This window comes from Papaver somniferum, chromosome 4 (assembly GCF_003573695.1).
Source record: "Papaver somniferum cultivar HN1 chromosome 4, ASM357369v1, whole genome shotgun sequence".
Classification (NCBI taxonomy): domain Eukaryota; kingdom Viridiplantae; phylum Streptophyta; class Magnoliopsida; order Ranunculales; family Papaveraceae; genus Papaver; species Papaver somniferum.
Genome location: NC_039361.1, coordinates 11,708,988 through 11,728,645, shown reverse-complemented (window position 1 = coordinate 11,728,645; position 19,658 = coordinate 11,708,988). Strand labels below are relative to the sequence as shown.

General features: G+C 35.4%; 2 protein-coding genes across 2 annotated transcripts; both read left to right on the top strand.

The window, feature by feature from the left end:
- The first annotated feature begins 5,927 nt into the window (after positions 1-5,927).
- LOC113274742 (bifunctional L-3-cyanoalanine synthase/cysteine synthase 1, mitochondrial-like) lies at positions 5,928-9,165 on the top strand. The gene is made up of 10 exons (XM_026524130.1): positions 5,928-6,311; positions 6,913-7,022; positions 7,144-7,201; positions 7,308-7,571; positions 7,838-7,975; positions 8,078-8,129; positions 8,281-8,360; positions 8,476-8,535; positions 8,662-8,742; positions 8,908-9,165. The coding sequence occupies exons 1-10, from the start codon at positions 6,126-6,128 to the stop codon at positions 9,004-9,006; spliced, it is 1,128 nt and encodes a 375-aa protein (XP_026379915.1). The 5' UTR covers positions 5,928-6,125; the 3' UTR covers positions 9,007-9,165.
- A 336-nt stretch (positions 9,166-9,501) lies between these two features.
- On the top strand, positions 9,502-11,352 carry LOC113272004 (heat shock 70 kDa protein II-like). Its single transcript, XM_026521921.1, has one exon. The coding sequence runs from the start codon at positions 9,502-9,504 to the stop codon at positions 11,350-11,352; it is 1,851 nt and encodes a 616-aa protein (XP_026377706.1).
- Positions 11,353-19,658: the final 8,306 nt, after the last annotated feature.

Below are 19,658 nucleotides of genomic sequence, written 5' to 3'. Positions count from 1 at the left end.
CATTTCACACTAGCACCATGAATGTCATAAGAAACTTGTATGTTTCCCAGACTACACTAATGGGGCTTGTTGTAAAGATATTTAAGCGTAAAACCACCATGTTTTATTGTAGTTACCTAAAATCGATGAGAGGTAAAGTGGGATTTCAGGGTTTCTGAAAGTGACTTACGGGAGGTTGAGCATGAACAATCTTCGCCTAAACCACGCACAGTGGATATAGACATTTTGATATAGTCAAGAATAGCGTAAATCAACTAAGGTTTTGATCAATTAACAAACATGTTCATCCTATCTATGTCTCAAGTAATGGTATTGAAAAATTTGGTCTATGTAGAAACTTAAAGAAGGATAAAAGTGACATTTCATTCTTCTTAGGGTTTTATATACTTTCCTAGTACGTGAACTATTTTGTTCTGTAACCCTGCATGGTACATATCTTCTTCAATAAGATTGATATTTATTTCATAAGAAGTTTGTTTGTTGAGACATTTTATTCCTACGAATTATGGAGACTCCAAACACAACATCTTCTCGTGAAATCTATGCTCCAATGGTTGTTGATGTTCATCCAACTAGAAAGGAACAAGAGATGTCATATCCCATTGATTCATCTTTGAAAAGGAAAAGGAAGAATATGAAAAAATCGAGAGCGCAGACCGCTCCAATCAGCAAAGGTTTGCAACAAGAGGGAGGTGCTGGGACTAAAAGTGATTTTACAAAAATCTCTTGAACTACAATAAGCACTTGTCGTCAAACAACAGCCTAACATGTTTGAAGGAGTTAACTCTTTTATTTATGAACCGTATGTTGTTATACCTATTTTTGACAAGGAGTTCGGAAATGATAAATAAAGAATTTTTCAAGGATTTTAAATACTAGGAAACTTCTTGTGAGAATTGATTCTTTCATTCAAGAAGGATAACTAGGGTTTGGTATAAAAAAATATTGTGATTACACAAGCTATTTCCAACGATTTTCATCTTTAATGTTTTTTTAGATTTATTTATTTAAATTCTAGAGTTTTTGGAAGACGAACTTGCAGTATTTAACCACTATTGGTTTAATGTATTGCAAATTCTTATGAGATATATGTGTCCTTTACTTTTTGTGAACTGAACTGATATCCCATATATGCTCAAAGCAAGATAGTCAATATCGGTTGTATCGGCTGATAGGTTTTTATCGTGTATCGGAAAAAAACTGTACGATATCTAAAATATTGGCGATACAAGGATGGAACGATAAAAACGCACGTTTTGGCCGATACAAACCGACATATCGGGTTCACCTGTACACTGATAATATCGGCAAAAGTAATTTGGTAGAATAAATTATTTATATATTAAAATTTACAAACAGAACCTTTCCTCATAATTATATCCTTCATCTATACCCTTGAAAACTCAATCTGATTCAGTAATGATGTTGGAATATGATTGAATTTGTACAATGAAGCTTTTAATCTTGAGAATTAATGTATCATATAACACCAAAAATTTTAGATTGAAAAATTTATAAATATTTAAAATTCTTGGTATTAATGATGTATCACCTATAAAAACCGATATAATCTTTTATACAGGTGTATCGAACCAAGCCTATACGATACCGATGCATGATATTAACTAGGATTATAATACCATGTTTCTGTATGACGATGATTGAGAATCTCTTTTCAAATTTGTTATTGCTACGGATCTTCAATAACAACGATGTTGAGTTGAACGCATTCAGAATCATTGCAACATTAAGTAACAAAGAATTCAAGGAGTTGAAGAACCAAGGAAATCAAGCATGGTGGATTTTGGAGTTTTGAAGCTTTAATTTTTAATCCATGTGTTGATAGTTTTGTCACTAAAATTGACAAAGGGGGAGATTGTTAGAGCATTGCTCAGTCGAACTCACAAGTGTTGTTATCTCAAGTTTGTTGTAAAAACTATATCTGGATTTCTAGTCTACATTTAGTCATGTCTCGGATTATGATAAAAGTGTGTAGTTGAGAATCGAATATCACTGTGTTTTACTGTTTGAAGGCGAAGATTAAAAGGAGCTCTGGAGAACTTCTTCAACAAAGGTATTAAAAGTGAAGACTAAACCACCTATTTCTCAAGTTTTCACCTTTCTATCTATGAGACATTGTCGCATGACTAAATTAGACAGTACATGCTTAATAGAAATTTTGAGTCAAGTTCATCTAGAATACAGTTCTCGAAATATGCTAAGATTAAGAAAATTTGTTCATACTTGATGAATTTGGTTAACAATTTATTGCTCATGACCTAAATTGTGATTGAAGATTTAATCATTTGAAAATAGCCTGGAAAATAATATGTGTCATTAATATTGTTATTCGGGAATGTTTCATATTGATTATTAGGGAGATATAGAACTACTGTAAATTGAAGTATTAAAATTAGTAATTCTTCAGTTTGATTTATCTTCCCGATTAGAAATTTTCAAACTTCTTCAAGTTTACTCAATTTCGTCCAAATTTCTTTTCATTTACTTTAATATGATGTTGTGACTATTCTTATAAGAGCTGTATTTCGGAAACCGCTGGGAATTAGTAGGGAAAAATCACATAACATTGGACTTTGTAGAGAAAATTATTTGGATAAGCTAAAAAATTCCAACCAAAAGTAACATTATGCTTCAAACTGATCCGGTGAGTGAAGTAAAAAAAATCAAGGGTGTATTTCGAAGTTTGATCGAAACTTTCTAAACAGACGGAGCATAAAAAGATACCAAAAAAGATCAGCCTTCATGGTTTTCGCTGATTGGTCCTGATAAATCTCGCCCGCACCCACGAGGCCGAAACGAAGTCCACCTTCTGTGTATGTAGGTTTTGGTGTATGTTTTTATGCTTGGTATGATAAGAGTGTCAGTAAAAGAAATAAAAGGTGAGAACTTATTGCCAAAACGCCGAATCAAACAAAGCTTCTAAAAGGAAATTACCAAACAGGGAAAATATCGTTTGGTCTTTTTTTAGGTGGTCCCAAGTCTGTTTGGTCATTTCAGAAATCACATTTTCCATTTGGTCCATAATTATTTAAAAATATTAAATGGACCAAAGTACCCTTTCGTGTTAATTCCTACTTATTTTTTGTAGCAGTTCATTCTGTCTGATGAACTCAGGAGTTCATTCTTTCAAATGAACACCAAATAAAACCTAAAAGATTTTGTTTACTTATTTTATATAGAAGTTCATTCTGTCTGATGAACTCCGGAGTTCATTCTTTCAAGTGAACACCTAATAAAACCTAAACAATTCTGTTTACTTATTTTTTGTAGCAGTTCATTCTGTCTGATGAACTCCGGAGTTCATTATTTCAAATGAACACCTATAAAACCTAAAAAATTATGTTTACTTATTTTTTGTAGCAGTTCATTCTGTCTGATGAACTCCGGAGTTCATTCTTCAAATGAAAACCTGACAAAACCTATAAGAAAAAAGAGTTCATTCGACAAAATGAACACCTATAAAAAAACTAACTAATTCAAACCTAAAATTGGGTTCATTCTTTAAGATGAACACCTAACAATTTAAGATCTAAAACCAGACTTCATTCTTTACATGAACACACAAAAAAAAATCCATAACAATCAGAGTTCATTCGTAAAAATGAACTGCAACAACATCATCTTCATCATCTTCGCCGTCTTCAACAGTAGCAACAACAAACATCAACGACTTCAAACAGCAACATCAACATCGTATTCATCATGTTCATCGTTTTCATCATCTTTAACAACAACATCAAACAATAGAGATGAAAAACAAACACAAAAACTACATCGTCTTCATCATCTTCATCGACTTCAACATCATCAATCAACAACATCAACACCAGCAGAGAAGAAAACCCTAAAAACTTCGTCATTCATTATCTTCTTTCATCGTCTTCAACAACAACAATCTTTATAAAAACTGTAAATCAATTTTCAAAAATCAAATCATCTCAGCAGATCTTGAAAGTCTTCATCATCATCAACTTCATCTTCTGCAAATAACAACAACAGAAAGAAAAAAAAAGAAACTAAAAAAAATCATCATGAGTTCATCTTCAACAACAAACAACACGAGTTCATCATCGTATTCATCAGCGGATTGAGTTCATTATCTTCAACCGCAACAACAAATCAAAGAAACAAGGTTCATCTTCAACAACAGCAGGGAAAAGAAATTCGAGAGCAAATGAGAACCTAGATCTGAAAACCAACGAAGAGAGAGAAAGTGAATATGAAAATAAGATACTTGCTAGGGGTTTTCCTATATATGTGTTCCCAAAAGGATTACAAACTAACAATTACATCATCAATGACGTCACCCGAAGACCAAACCATAATTGCAGGACCAAACCATAATTGCAGGACCAAACCATAAAATATATTTTGAAAATGGACCAAACTCTGTCTAATATATTATTCCTAAGACCCATTGGTATTTCCTACTTACCAAACTCCACATAAAGACCTGGATACTAAGCCAAAGACCGAACCAAACAAGGCTCCCAGAGGGACTTGCCAATCGGGGTACCGAGACAAAGACCAAACCAAACAAGGCCCCTAGAGGGACTTACCAAATTCCACAAAGAGATCGGGGTACAAATTAAGCCAGAGGCCAAACGAAACAAGGCTCCTAGAAGAAATTAGGAAATTCCACAAAAAGATCGGGGTACCAAGCCAAAGTCACACGACTCACACCCTTCAATTACACAAAATTTGGCAACTCTCCATATCAGGCTTTGGTAACTCTCTGTATCAGGCCTGAAATGAAACACAGGAAGTCAGCGAGATTTGTCGATTTCCTTTTCTGGTTAGAAGTTTAGTTTAGTTGATAGCAGCCAATGGTTTAGTTCGATGGTAACGTAATCGCCAATATTGCCAATTGATCAAAAAGGGAAAATTACATGCTTTACACTGGTAGAAGAACTACGCGTACGTCGATAGTAATGGTAAGGCATTGATTAAATAAGAAGAATAGTACTCGACCAATATTTCCTTGGCCACCTGTTTGTGTCCACCACCACCACCGATCTGTGGTATATTTTTGTCCTCCACTATTGACTCTAGGTTATTTCAAAGAGCCGCCTTAAAAAACTTGACCTTTTAACCATTCAGTGAACCTCAGGATCTTGTTTAGTTGTTTGGCCGGAACAACAGCAAAAATAAAAAATCTCCTACTGGACGGAACTAAACTATTGTCTTAATTCAGTTCGTCTTGTTTTTTCTTCGTTCTCCAGTAGTGTTAACTGCATATACATTTGGCGTTTAGTCTCTTGGATTGATCCTTCCTTGGTTAAATATTTCTGCATGTTTCTTGTGCCGTTTCTTCGATTCCTACCGGCCGGGAACGTCCCAATATAAAAAGATACTTATAGGTACAGTAAGGAACCTCGTATGTCGATGTCCTCAATTTGTTAATCTTCCACTATTGAGAGAGCCGTGGTCTTCTTCACTGTTAAGAGTCACCATCTATCCGACTTTTCTGCCATCAATACAATTGCCCGATCAAACTCAATTTTCACACATGGCATTTGTACGTACATAGCTTGTAACCCGGCACGATTCACTTTGTTACTATCACCAGAGACGATTCCGACCAGTAAAATATTGTGGTCGTGGGTTGTCGTCGGGGAGTTTCCAAAGTCTGCCGTATCAACAAACTCGTGATTATTTTCTTGAATTTAATTAAGTACCCGGATCAACATTAATTACAAAGATTCGAAATGAGTACTACTGTCCTACCGCCATTAATTGTTTGATTTCATAATTATACTTTTTTTTTTGTCCTAATTAAGATATAAGATATTGTACTTGAGGACTAAAAAATACGACTAGAAGCTGAAGCCAAGCCTATCAAAAAGTATCAAAGCCACAGAATCTTGAGTAAAGTTTAAAAACGACAGACAGACAGACAATTTTGGAGTAAATACATTTCTTCATTTTCCTTTTTTCTCCTATAAATGCCCATTGTCATTTCTCATAATTGATTCCATATTTTCCTCCTCCTCGTCTTCTTCTTCTTCCTCTTCCCAAAATCACTGCACAAGATTGAATTTCGTGAAACAGAGTAGGGAGAGTAAGAAGAATTAGCTGAACGTTATTGCTTAATTTTAGCAGAAATGGAGAGAGTTTTGATGAGATTGAGTAAGTTAAGATCATCATCATCAAGATTTTATTATGGGAAAAAAGCAGGATTTTCAAGTGATGCGAAAATAGATTTATCATCATCGAAATCTTTTGTTCAGAAGCTTAGAGATCTACCTATGGATCTTCCAGGAATCAATGTTAAGAAGGATGTTTCTCAGGTAACTAATCAATTTCCCTGCACTCACTCACTTGCGCTGTTTGGATAGACAATTCTCACTTTTTCACTTATTTTTTTATTTTAAATTAATTGATTAATTATAAAAAATAAATTCTTTATTTTTTCTTTCAGTTAAATTCAATTCTTTATTCTTTTCAGATGAATTTTTATTATTGATTGAGAAAAAAATTCAACAACTTTTTCTTTTCTTTATCATTTTTTATGTCAATCTCAAGGAGGAAAGATATGGAAATCAGTGGTCAGGAATTGTGTAATATCTCTGTCTGTGGACGGCTAGGGAATTTGGATAGAAACGTTAGAGAGTTTCAAATACACTTGCTTTCTGTACACCTACTTCATCACACCCATCATTTACATCGATCTATACAGAAAAAAGTATCTTTGATGGGCCCGGATCTGGTTAAGGGTGGCCCACTAGTCTTAAGAAACTTTCCATATCCTCCTCCCCACAAAAGAAGAGGTTGAGGGTTCGAACCTCTTTTGTGGTAAAATATCCACAGTTCATGCTAAAAAAATTTCATGAAAAAAGGGGAAGAAGATCAAGAAGAATTCTGAATAGTGTATTTTGACTGACTTTGCAGTTGATTGGGAGAACTCCATTGGTTTATCTCAACAAAGTTTCCGCAGGATGTGGTGCTTACATCGCCTGCAAGCAGGAGATGATGCAGCCTACTGCAAGCATCAAAGACAGGTACTACATGCTCTCTTTCTAAGTTTTTACAATTCAATGTCTAGTATATCGTCACATGGAGAGCTTGTTATTCATATGATTAAATGCATCCATTTTGATACATTTAAACTGTTGTTGCCAGACCTGCACTTGCTATGATTGAGGATGCAGAAAGGAGAAACCTTATCTCTCCTGAGAAAGTAAGTAATTGAAATCCATGTACTTTCTTTTGGATTAAAATTCACGGATAGAAATATGAATATATGCTGAATGTCCTTCTAATCCTTGACGTTTTGTTTAAGCCAGACAGTGTTGATTGAGCCAACATCAGGAAACATGGGAATAAGTATGGCTTTTATGGCAGCATTGAAAGGTTACAAGATTGCTTTAACAATGCCATCTTACACAAGTTTGGAAAGAAGGGTTACAATGAGAGCATTTGGAGCTGAACTAATCCTAACTGACCCCGCCAAAGGAATGGGAGGAACTGTGAAGAAAGCTTATGATCTTTTGGAGTCCAGAGAAAATGCTTACATGCTTCAACAATTCTCAAATCCGGCTAATACTCAGGTCATTTCTCTGTTTCTTTCTCCTTTAAATTTGCAAGCATATTTAATAGTTTCATGTTAAAAGATCCAGACCCATTAACACGAGTTCAAATTCACTACAGCCGTTTTTATTGAGAAGAACCATGAATTATCGTTTTAGTACATTACAGAAATTCTTAATCGAAAGGAACACTAGTTTGTTAATGTTGTAATTGGATGTATTCTTCACATTCTGGAAGAATCTTTGTACAAAACTGGATTTCATAGCTTGGGTTGTTATCAAAACAGGTGCATTTTGACACGACTGGTCCTGAGATCTGGGAAGACACAATGGGGAAGGTTGATATCTTTGTGATGGGAGTTGGAAGTGGAGGTACCGTATCCGGTGTTGGGAGGTATCTCAAATCCATGAATCCAAATGTGAAGGTAGTCACTTTGATCCTGATAAGTCATTGTTAGATCATAACTTGGTACTTGGTAGCTGCTTTTGCCATCATTATATTAAAATATGTTTCTGTTTTCTCTCAGATTTATGGTCTTGAACCTGCGGAGAGCAATGTTTTAAACGGTGGCAAACCAGGTGAGCCGACATCTTAAATTCTACCCATTCTCACATTGTACTTTTGCCTTTGTGTGATCAAAGCGTTAAAACGTTAACTTGGAGATAATAATAGTTACTATGAGATTATACTTCCAAGTGATGAATTGTGTGGTTTTCAAATTTTGAACAGGTCCTCATTCTATAACTGGTAACGGGGTTGGTTTCAAGCCAGATATTCTGGACATGGACATATTGGAAGAAGTCATTGAGGCAAGTTTGATACAGCTTTTCCATCCTCCTTCCGTTATTTACACGAGAATTCTGCTTTTCATATCATGCATCTATTTTCGCCTTACTCAGTTCATTACTAATATTTTGTGAGTAGGTTACAAGTGATGACGCAGTGAAGATGGCCAGAGAATTAGCTTTAAAAGAGGGACTTATGGTAACAATTTTCGCTCCCGTTTTTTACATACATACTGATACTCTAACATTACTCAAAAATCTTATATTACGGCTCTGCTCGACGCTGACATGACTTATTCAATCTTGTGTATTCACTTTCCTATAGGTTGGGATCTCGTCTGGAGCTAATACAGTTGCTGCACTGAAACTTGCACAAAGGCCTGAGAACAAGGGCAAACTCATTGTGGTATGTACAAAAATGCCCTGTCAATCTCTTGTGTCCATTACATCGCACTACTACCTAAATGTGCATCTTTTCATCTTTAGAAACTTGTACCATTTTACTAGGCCTATCGACATTGTCTCCTACTTAAATGTTAGTCCTAAACACATTTGTGTTTGTCAATTTCAGACTATTCATGCAAGTTTTGGCGAGCGATACCTCTCATCTGTGTTGTTTCAAGAGTTGCGAGACGAGGCTCTAAAGATGGAACCTGTTTCAGTTGATTAAACTTCGATGGAACGTTTCATGCTACATCTTTGAACTGATTTAGAATAATGTTGCATGTATGTTTAAACGATCAGTTTCCGTCATTATTATTATGAATAACATAAGATCTTGAATGGGTTTCTCATTGAATCTTCTAGCATAATACATCAATTTCTTAAATGGCAATCCTATAGGGTGTAAGAAAAAACATGTCTCTTCAAACTTGCCCGCCAATATAACTACTTTCTTTTTTCGGTTAGATGTTCTAATACTAACCGTCCATCTATCAAAAAGATTCCCAAATCTTCACCGTTAAATATTCTATTTCTTAGACGACACCACTTTACCGGAAAGATGCAACCCTTGGTCGAAAAGATGCAACCTTTTCCAACCGAAAAGATGCGACTCATGTTTTCTATAAGAATCCCAACAGTCAGACATTTTTGCTCAACACATTCAACTCGGGATTTCTCTCAAAAACTTCTGCAATTGTCTAGTTTGCTTTTATCGGCACCAATGGCTCAAAAGAAAGCAGCAATCGGCATGGATTTTGGTACTACATTCTGTAGAGTTGCAGTTTGTAAAGAAGGGAAGGTAGATGTTATCGCAACAATTACATCTTGTATCGCATTCGGTGACAATCTAACAGAACCATTGTTCGGAGATGAAGCACAAGATCAGATGCATTCGAATCCATTGAACACGATATTTCATGTTACCCGTTTAATGGGTACGAAAATGGCTGATCATGCATTGAAGGAAGACAAGAAACTCTGGCCATTTAAAGTTGTTTTTCCTGATTTCGACGATAATGAAGAACCTAAGGTTCAGGTGCAATTTGATGGCGCGTCAAAGAAATTGTCTGCTGTAGAGATATCGTCGATGTTTTTAAAGAAGTTGAAGAGCATTGCGGAAGAGCATTTAGGAGAGAATGATGTGAAAGATGTTGTGATCAGTGTTCCGTCATTCTTCACTGATTTCCAAAGAAGAGCGATGAAAGCTGCTGCGGTTAAGGCCGGGATGAATTTAATGAGGATTCTGAATGAAACGTCCGCGGTTGCAATCGAGTACGGTGTTCATAGAGAAGGATTAAAAGATCTTGAAGAAAAAAGGAAGAGAGCACGTATAGATTTGAACGAAGAGTATCACGTTAATAAGAGAAGAAGAGTTACTGAAGAAATAGTTAAAGAGATTGAAGAAAACATTTTAGTTCTTGATCTTGGTGGTGGTGCTCTAAGTGTTGCAGTTGTGCACATTAAAGAAGATAATACTGGGAGGAAATTCAGAGTGAAATCTGTAGCAGGGGACACTCATCTTGGTGGAAAGGACTTGGACGATCGCATTATTCGTCTTTGTATCGATGAATTTACTGATATGTACAAAGATGTTCGTGATGTTTTTACAAATTTTGACAAAGAGCAGGACGATGCAGAGGATGTCGCTAGATCACTGAGTAGATTAGTAAGTGAATGCGAAAAGGCGAAAATCATTCTTTCTTCAGGAGTTGATGCAGTGGCGAGAATCGAAGTCGAATCTTTCTACAACGGCAAGAATTTGGTTTACACATTATCCAAAGATAAATTCGAGGAAATAAGCAAGGATTTTGTGGACAAGTGCAAGGGGGTGATCAGGCAATGTCTTCGAGATGCGACACTTGATCAATCTGCTGTTAAAAAGGTTATTCTCGTTGGCGGGTCTGCCAAACTTCCCGGGATTGAAAGACTAATGGAGTCTTTCTTATTTGGTGGGGTTATCGAGTTTGAAGGAAAAGGCAAAATTCCGGAGAATGCTGTTGCTCGTGGTGCTGCAATCCATGCAGCACTGTTAAGTGCAAATGCAACGCGTAAAAAAGCTATAAAATATGTACTGTCAGACGTGACTGCTTTCGATATCCTAATCGAAAGTTCTTCAGGGAAGAAAACTGTGATCCAACGGAACACGACGGTACCGGCTCAGGCAGATGATTTTTTCACAACTTCTTTGGAGAATCAAAAGACTGTTGAAGTCCGTGTTTATGAGGGAGTACAAGGATGGGATTACAAGTATAATTTTCTCGGTATGTTCGCAATTGGCAATATACCACCAGCGCCAAGAGCATGGCCGAAGATTGCCGCCACTTTCAAAATTGACCGGGACGGAGTCTTGGATGGATTTGCCTTGGATACTCTGGATCCAACTGAACGTGCACTAGCATTCCAAGACTGGTTGCCAAATCCTTCCAATGTTCCGTATAGATACACACCAGGTTATAACGGATATAAGTGTGCAGTGACCATCACCAAGGGAAGGTTCACGGATGCGGATCGTGCTGCAGCGGCTGAGCCTATTAACAATGAAGTTATTATCAATGTATCAGAATCATCATAAGGTTTTATATTTCTATTGGTTTTTGTTGCAACCTGCTATATGTATTGTGAGCATAGGGTACTGTCCTATTTTAATTCCCCCCGTAATGTCTGTTTTCTTCATTTGTGATTCTTGCCACAAGCATATGCTGTTTTGGATTAATATCATCATTTCATTTAATAAAAAAAAAGGGTCATTTAAGACCTTTTACTTATAAGCATGTTCGTTGTGCAAATTTTCTGCCGCTATATGAATATGATACTTCACTCCGTGAACAGTTACAGAAAAACGTTAACTTGGACCCTGTAAATGGATGGTTCTTACACAGGTAAGATTATCCAATTACCGATGAAACGATTCAATCCTCAATTATGATAAGTTCTGAGCAAAACAAAGTGATTTATTAAAATTGGACAAACATGCAGATGTACATCACTCTCCCTGACCAAATGTGGTCTTAAGTTGCAAACTGTTGAGACACCAATTGGTATTGCTTAAGTTTCCTTTAAGTCAGTGTTTTTGCTTTGATATATGGATGATGCGGGATTATGGAGTGCGAAAATCTTGGTCTAAATGGCACTCTTTACACCAAATGCTCGTAATAATACCCTTTTCAGCCCCAATTATATACTGAACTTCCTAGTCCAAATCCTACGAGGCCCGCTAAGTTCTGCCATTAATTTTTGTCATTCTTGTGAACATTTTGAATCTCGCAACACTTCCTTCAATCATAACTTTTTTATGCGTTGTATTTCGAGATTAGCGGAGATGTTGAAAGAATTTTAGAGGCTTCTAAAATCTCTTGTTAGTCAATAGAGGATTCTTCAAAATTTCAAACAATCTCTGTTATTGGATCGTGACTTTCTAAAAGTCTTCGTAATTCTCTGTTATTCGATTTGGAATTTGAAATCAATGATTTATGGTTTTGAGAGACTTGTAAATACTTTTATTACAAAACATACCATAAATGGCTAAAAAAAATATCTCTCATAAGTAGGTGATATTAAGCTACATTTAAATTCATAAAAAATGAAAAAAAATGTTGTCTTCCAAACCCCAATAAGTTTACTAGAGATTCAAATCTCTCCAATTCGTCTCGTTTTGATTTTATTGGAAAAATGATTACTTTGGTGTTAAAACTCTTTGACTCGGTTACATTGGTTAATTAATCAAAGAAGTCGCTGAAACATAAGGAATATGACGAGGAATAGAATAATTGAAGACAAAATCACTGGAATCCTTAGACTTAGAAGTAACTCTATGAAATCTTGTTACAATTTGATTAGATAAAAGAGTTTGGTTATAAGACACATTAGAAGGAGATTTTATAACAAAGAATTAGAATTAGAAAATATTAAAAATAGAAAGAAAAATTGTGTTTCATCAAATATAACATGTCTAGACACCTGCAATTTTTTAGTAACAAAATAAAATCATAACACTTATAGCCCTTACGTTGAGGTGATAGTAACCAGTCTAGGATCATGTTTACTTTGTAGGTATGGATTTGTTGACTAACATTTTAAGTCTTTTGTATCCCATATAAATAAGCAGTATAGGATAATGTTTATCAAAAAGTATTCTTAAAAATCGCCAACTTAGCACACATACACAAGGAGAGAAGCTCCGTGACCCAGTGCCTATCGAGTGAAAACCAGTTCCACCATCAACATCGTTCTCGAAAAATTTCAAATCCACTTAACAAGGTTAAACAAACAGAAATCAAAGTTTTTGATGCAGATCGGAAACGTCAAAAAAAGATGATACTTCTCGCAGCGGAATAAAAATTGTTAAGTAACCGATAAAATTGTTAAGTAACCGATAAAATTGTTAAAATTAAGTTTTCTTCGAGGAGATATCCTATAATCTACGGGTTTATCTAGACCTCATTAATTTATTAGGAATAACGACTGTAGATATGAGATTAATATTTAGACTGAGGGATAAATCCAACTATGGATAAAAAAATAAAAATCAATAAACTCCACAAGTTTAATGAAACTATAATAATTTTAATTAATAAAAAAAAAAGTCTCACATTTTTCGTGTTTGAAGCTCCTTATATAGATAACCCCCTAAACGAACCCTAAACTTAACAAATATATAAAAAACTTGTATCTAAAGGTATCTACTACCTTTAGGAAACTTTCCTAACTTATTAAGACTTTTAAAATAAACTTCTAGACTATTCTAAATTACCATTATTTTGTAGGGCCTACGGCCCATGGATGTGCGGCCCAACTAGCTATACTTAGGGTTTCCTTTACATGTATATATAAGAGTATTATAGATATGTAATGTGGCTAATGAATCAATAGAAACTTTCCTCTGCCTCTTTATGTTCTCTATATTTCCACTGCAAAACGTTAACACGCACGAGCTCTAACCCCGCGACAATGATTTTTTTTTTTTTGGGTTGCTATCAAACCCGTGAAGGATTGTTTTGGATCTGTATTTTTTTTTTCTATCAATCAAATACAATATGTTGGAATCAATGGGAACGTTGAAATCGCTGGAATCAAATCAGATAAGTTGGATCGGTTTTGTCCCATATATATATATATATATATTTTTCTCCTCTTTTTCCCTATTTTTGATTTCATTTTGGGTATATTAAAATCTGTAGTAAAAAATTGATTTTTGTGATTATATAACCATGCGTATCTGGGATATTGAATCTGCGGTAGGGATTTGATTTGATGTATGCAGTAATTTGTCTTGCGCAACTTGTATGTATGCAAATTCCATTAGGGATTATTTCGTACTAATTAGGGCTTATTTGATTATAATTGTTTGCAATCAAGAACTAATTTTGATTACGGAGTATTATTTTCGTACTGTCAGAGGTTATTTTAATTTTTGTCTCGTACTGAGTATGCAACTAATCATCATGAACTATTTTGATTGATGGTTTGCGACCTTCTTCTAGATTGAGATCGGCGGAAAATTAGGGAAAGGAAATTCCGAGGAGAAGAAAAGCCGTGTAACTGTGCGCTAGTTGTGCAACCCAACCCTGGCTGAGCCGACCCGCGACCCTATCTGGTCAACTCCGATCCGACCCAGTCAGCCCTGTCCCGGTCAATCCCGACCCCTCCGATCAGACCTGTTAAGCCTTGAGCCCGTCCTGTTCTATTATGTTTTTGAGCTGTGCGCGACCAAGGGTGTTCTGGATTTGTGTATATACGGTGGGAACCAAATTTTGAGGTATGTAACTATAACGCGAGTTTTTATATGCTAGGTTTATTTACTTGCTAGGCTTATTTATTTATTTTAGAATATGCCTAGTTTTGTTAATTTTTGTCTTAAAATAAGTCAACAGCATATAAATAGTCAATTTATATTATTTTTATTGATCTCAATCATTAAGAATTTTGGTCTTAGTGCTATTTGTTCTCTTGAATATGATATTGGTTATAGTTGAATGATGTCTTTTGTACAATTGGTTGTACCAACCCGATTCAAATGTATGTATTTGGGGTTTAGAAGTACTTGAGCACCATTATTCCGTACTTGATTTTTTTTTCCCCAAAAATTTGAATGTGGAATGTAATCCACTTACTTGACTATTAATTTTTCAGTAGTTTCAGACTATACGTTCAAATAAAATCACATGTATTCCAATTTTTGTGGAAGAACTCACAAAAGAAGATATGAGTCAGAAAATTTCCATTTCTCTACTTCATCCATGATACTAATGAACTAGTATATGTTGAAGTATGACAACAAGAGAAATTTCTTTAGTAATCTATTCAACCTAAAGTAATTGGGCATGTGTAGTGAGATTCTCTTGGCTTGTTGAGATAAAGAAATTTTTTCAAATTAAGCTAAATTTAGCAAAAATTGAAAATGGAAAGAACCCCTAAGTAATGAGGGTTAGACGTACCAACTCATATAAAGCATGTGAAAAGGAACATATTTTTTCCCCTAGTAGTAATGACACCAAAGTACAGGTATCAACTGAATATAGAATGATTCTAGATCTCACCAAAGAGTCGGGAATGAATCTTCTTATCGGGTATTGGTACAAGCAATGAAATGCAAGTACCATAGTAGCAACCAATTTCCATGGAACTTTAATGACAAAAAGAAGTTTGCCTGGCCAATTGACTATTTAATTGATCTAGATCAGATGTCTGCCCTTATGGAATGAAAAGTACATCATTCCCACGAGAAATCAATTCTCTAAAGCACTTGAGATATATCTGGATGAACGTAACATATATTCATTTTAAAGTAATTGAGTTGAATCTGACTTTTGTTACGTAATAAGGCCACACCACTTATTAAATCTCTCAAGACTCAATGTCTAAGCTCTATATGTACAAAGGGATAATCACATCTTGTTAAGTACAAAGGGTGTTCATGCGTGAACTATTACCTATTTTTTTTTTTGTAAACTTACATTGAGAATGTAGTTGATTGCATCTATAAATTATTTCTAATGAATGTGGAAGGAAGCATATTCTTAGAAAATTAATGTGTCAATCTAGTGAATTGTAAATCACTAGAACTTGAATTACTGAATCCATATTAACCCTAACAATGAACTGATTGGGATTGATTCATAAAGACTTTGACACGACCATAAGGCAAATTGGTTGTGACATAATATTCCGTTTTGAAAGTACTAACACGGTCATCACTTCATTTGAGTGTACACGAAAATGAACTAATAGAATGCGAAGTTACGGCATCTATCATTATCAGTGATTTCTAAAGTTACTAGATTTGCACTGCCTCACCCCATTATGCTTTATAGAAAAAAGCACGTCACTTATTTTACAAAGTCTTTCTTTAGTAAAACATGATTGAGACCACCCCTGTTTTACTGAGATGCAAATGGTAAATAATTCATTCTTCAAAGAAATAAAGTGTTGTTAGTGAACCTATATCCATGCAAAATGCGGACCATTCAAGTGATTTATGGCTCTGGTGGATGATTCCACTAATTGAATCAGTTAATACTCATAACAAACGATGCGCTTAATTTTTGTAAAGCTCCTAGCATATATTACACAATGCAAAGTGAAAAGGTTCACCACCCTTGTTAATGCTAGAGAATTTATATCAAAAGGACTTGATAAATATTTCATATTTAATAGGATTAATATAGGGCATCTTATACCCAATGGTCTCGCAGAGGCTACCATCAAAGGTTACAGATGGTGCCTAAGGAATAGGTTATGCGTACCAACCTACCTTTTATTGCTTTGGGGATATGCAATATAACACGCATCTTTACTTAATTCGTTTTTAGAACCCAATATTAGTCAACCTTTTCCGCGTACCAATTGGTAACTGGATTGAAGCCTGACATTCGTGTTCTTACGCATTTTGGTTGCACTATATATGTGCCATTACGACTCCACATCGTACTATGATGGGTCTTCAAAACTGTTAAGTAGTTCTGTTGGAAATGAATTCCCAACAATTATCCGCATTTTAAAACTTTTGACAGGAGATATCTTACCGATAGATTTTCGGATTATCACTTTAATGAGACAGTCTTCCCGTCGTTAGGGGGAGATAAGAAAACGTATTTTCTAAGGGAACGACATGAGTTGTCGTGGTGTGCTCTCACTGTGTCTCATATTGATTCTTGTACTCCACAAATGTAAATGTGAAGTGATAAAGAATATTCGATTTTCAGAATGTACACTGATGTTGCTAAAGTGATGAGATCAACATACCAGCTACAAACCTACCTGCAAAGTTACAAATCCTCAATACGGGATATATACCATAGACTAAGGTGTTGCAACTACACTTGGTGGAAGTGTAGTTGAGGTCGTGGCTCCATAAAGGAAGATGGAGAGACCACCAGGTTCGATCAATGCTCACCTAGAAAGGAAGTAGATGAGTAAGGCACAACCTAATTTATACCATTAATGAAATCATCTCATTTGATTGTCTCTGACTATGTCCATGAATCAATACTGGAGGACGCTCCGAAGTTTTAAATGATTCTAGAGAACAATGAAATCCTGACGGATTATGAGAATGCACATGAGTCAATGGAAGGATCATGCGTGCACAGTGATGATATAATCCATAAATAGTTGCTCCAGAAGTAGAGAACAATGAGATCGAACCATGATTTATTTTGATTAATTTCAAATAAATAGCATGTTCGGCCTACGTAATCCAGGTAGAACTTAGTTTTTTGACAAATATACAAGTATTTTGTGTGGTAGTGCTAACCAACCTAGTGTAAAGCCTGTGGGACATATGTGGTTATTTGTCACAAATTGTAGTGAGAAGAATGAGGTCTTAAAGTATAAAGAATCACCTTGTGGCGCGAGGTTTCTCACAAAACCCTGGACCACTTACTCTTTTGAATATCATAATGTTCAGTTAGTTAGTTTGCTCGGTTGTTTCCAAAGAATTCGAAACATAGTAGATGTGGTTATATCTCTGGAGATTTAGACTCAAAGGTATTTGCAAAAGTGCATGATGTCCTTTTGCTTCCCAAGTCGAATGAATCTAAACCAAGGAGTGTGTTTACAATTACACTAGAACACTCACTTATTGATTAACAATCAGGCGGATGTGGTATACACGTCTAAGTGACTATTTGATTGAGAAGGGATAAACAAGTAAGGTTTTGTACCATGCGTATTAAATGAGTTCGTGGTTCAAAATTGTAGCTATCTATGTCGACGGCATAGACATGATAAGTACTCTTAATGGAATAAGAGATCTTACAAGCTATTTCAAATCTGAATTTGAGATGAAAATCTTGGGAAATCTCGATCTTATCTATGTTCCGAACTAGAAGACCGATCTTGTGGTATATTATTCCACCAGTTTGCATATGTTCATTGTCAGACAATTTAACAAGGACATGCATCCTGCTAGCACTCCCATGATTAGTCGAGTTTCAAATGTACATAAATGACCAATTCGTCTAAAGGAAGATGGCGAATTTGTGTCGGGAGATGAACTTCCCTTATCTAAGTATAATATACGCATTATTGTACTTAGCATAATGTGCTCGACCAAATATTACATCCTCAGTGAACTTGTTAGCTAGATGTAGCTCAGCGCCAATGCAACGTCATTGGAATGGTAAAATGAGTGTAATCATGTACTTAAAAGTAACCATTGACATGAGTTTGTTTTATCCCTGTAAAGATATAAAAAGGAATGCTAATGAAAGTGCAATCCAAAAGTTGTTGATTATGAAGGAACAATAATCTTTTTTCCAACGAAAGTAATCAGGGGAGATATGGTAGACTATTCTCTAAGTCATTACCGATATTCAGTTTTGAAAAATACTTGAATAAAGGAACTGTCTGGAATAACTCTGAAACTAATCAGGGGAGATACCGACATCAGGAGGGGGATCCAAGGATATGATGTCGACATATTTTACTTCGAAATTGAAGATGTATTGTACTCTTTTTCCCTTCGATCGAGAATAATTTTTCCCAAAGGGTTATGTTACTCGACAAGGTTTTTAGCGAGACAACACTAAAAACATCAAGTATGTTGAACGTTGAATACATAAAGATCGCGTTCATATTACTGAAAATATCTGAATCAAAGAAATGGAATGCGATAGTCTGTTAAGCAATGTAACTTCCAGAATCAACAACAAGGTCTTATAAACATTCAAGTCGCCAAAGTAAAGTGTGATAAACTTCTTCTGACTGCATTAGACTAATGAAATTTGTATGACATCAGGGGGAGCATCTAATGGTGTGTTGAACTTTTTTCCTTCACCGAGGTTACTTTTTCCCACGGGGTTTTGTTATCGGCAAGGTTTTCAATGAGACAACAACAAACACCGGGAATGTAATTTCCCAGCTAAGACTATTGTCTTTCCTACAAGTATTTTCTTCCTCAGGAGTTGTGAAGCGACTAGTCAACTTCAACGGAGCAAAGTGATCATCTGCAACAGATCACCCTTACTTGCATCTGTCACGTTGTACTCTTTTCCCTTCGTCAAGGTTTTATCCCACTGGGTTTTCCTTGTCAAAGTTTTAATGAAGCAACGTATACGCATCCAACTATGTTCTAAGTTCATTTAATGTTGTACTCTTTTTCTTTAGTTCAGGTTTTGTCCCCTGGGTTAGCCTGACGAAGTTTTAATGAGGCAATTAACTTAGACTCGTGATCTTTGAAGATCGTATTGCATGTAATGAACTATATGTTTAGTACGAGACAACATGTGAAGTACTACATGAGAAGAGTTGTACCAAGGTTTTGTCCCTCTGGGTTTTTCCTTGTCAAAGTTTTAATGAAGCAATTGATTTAGGAAAAAAGCCATAAAAGAGAGGACGACATTTGAAGAACTACATTCGAAGCACTATATGTGAAGCACT

Coding starts and splice junctions, on each gene's coding strand:
- LOC113272004 (XM_026521921.1), top strand. CDS start 9,502: ATGGCTCAAAAGAAAGCAGCAATCGGCATGGATTTTGGTACTACATTC.
- LOC113274742 (XM_026524130.1), top strand. CDS start 6,126: ATGGAGAGAGTTTTGATGAGATTGAGTAAGTTAAGATCATCATCATCA. Junction 6,312..6,912: donor TTAAGAAGGATGTTTCTCAG/GTAACTAATCAA, acceptor CTGACTTTGCAG/TTGATTGGGAGAACTCCATT. Junction 7,202..7,307: donor ACCTTATCTCTCCTGAGAAA/GTAAGTAATTGA, acceptor TGTTTAAGCCAG/ACAGTGTTGATTGAGCCAAC.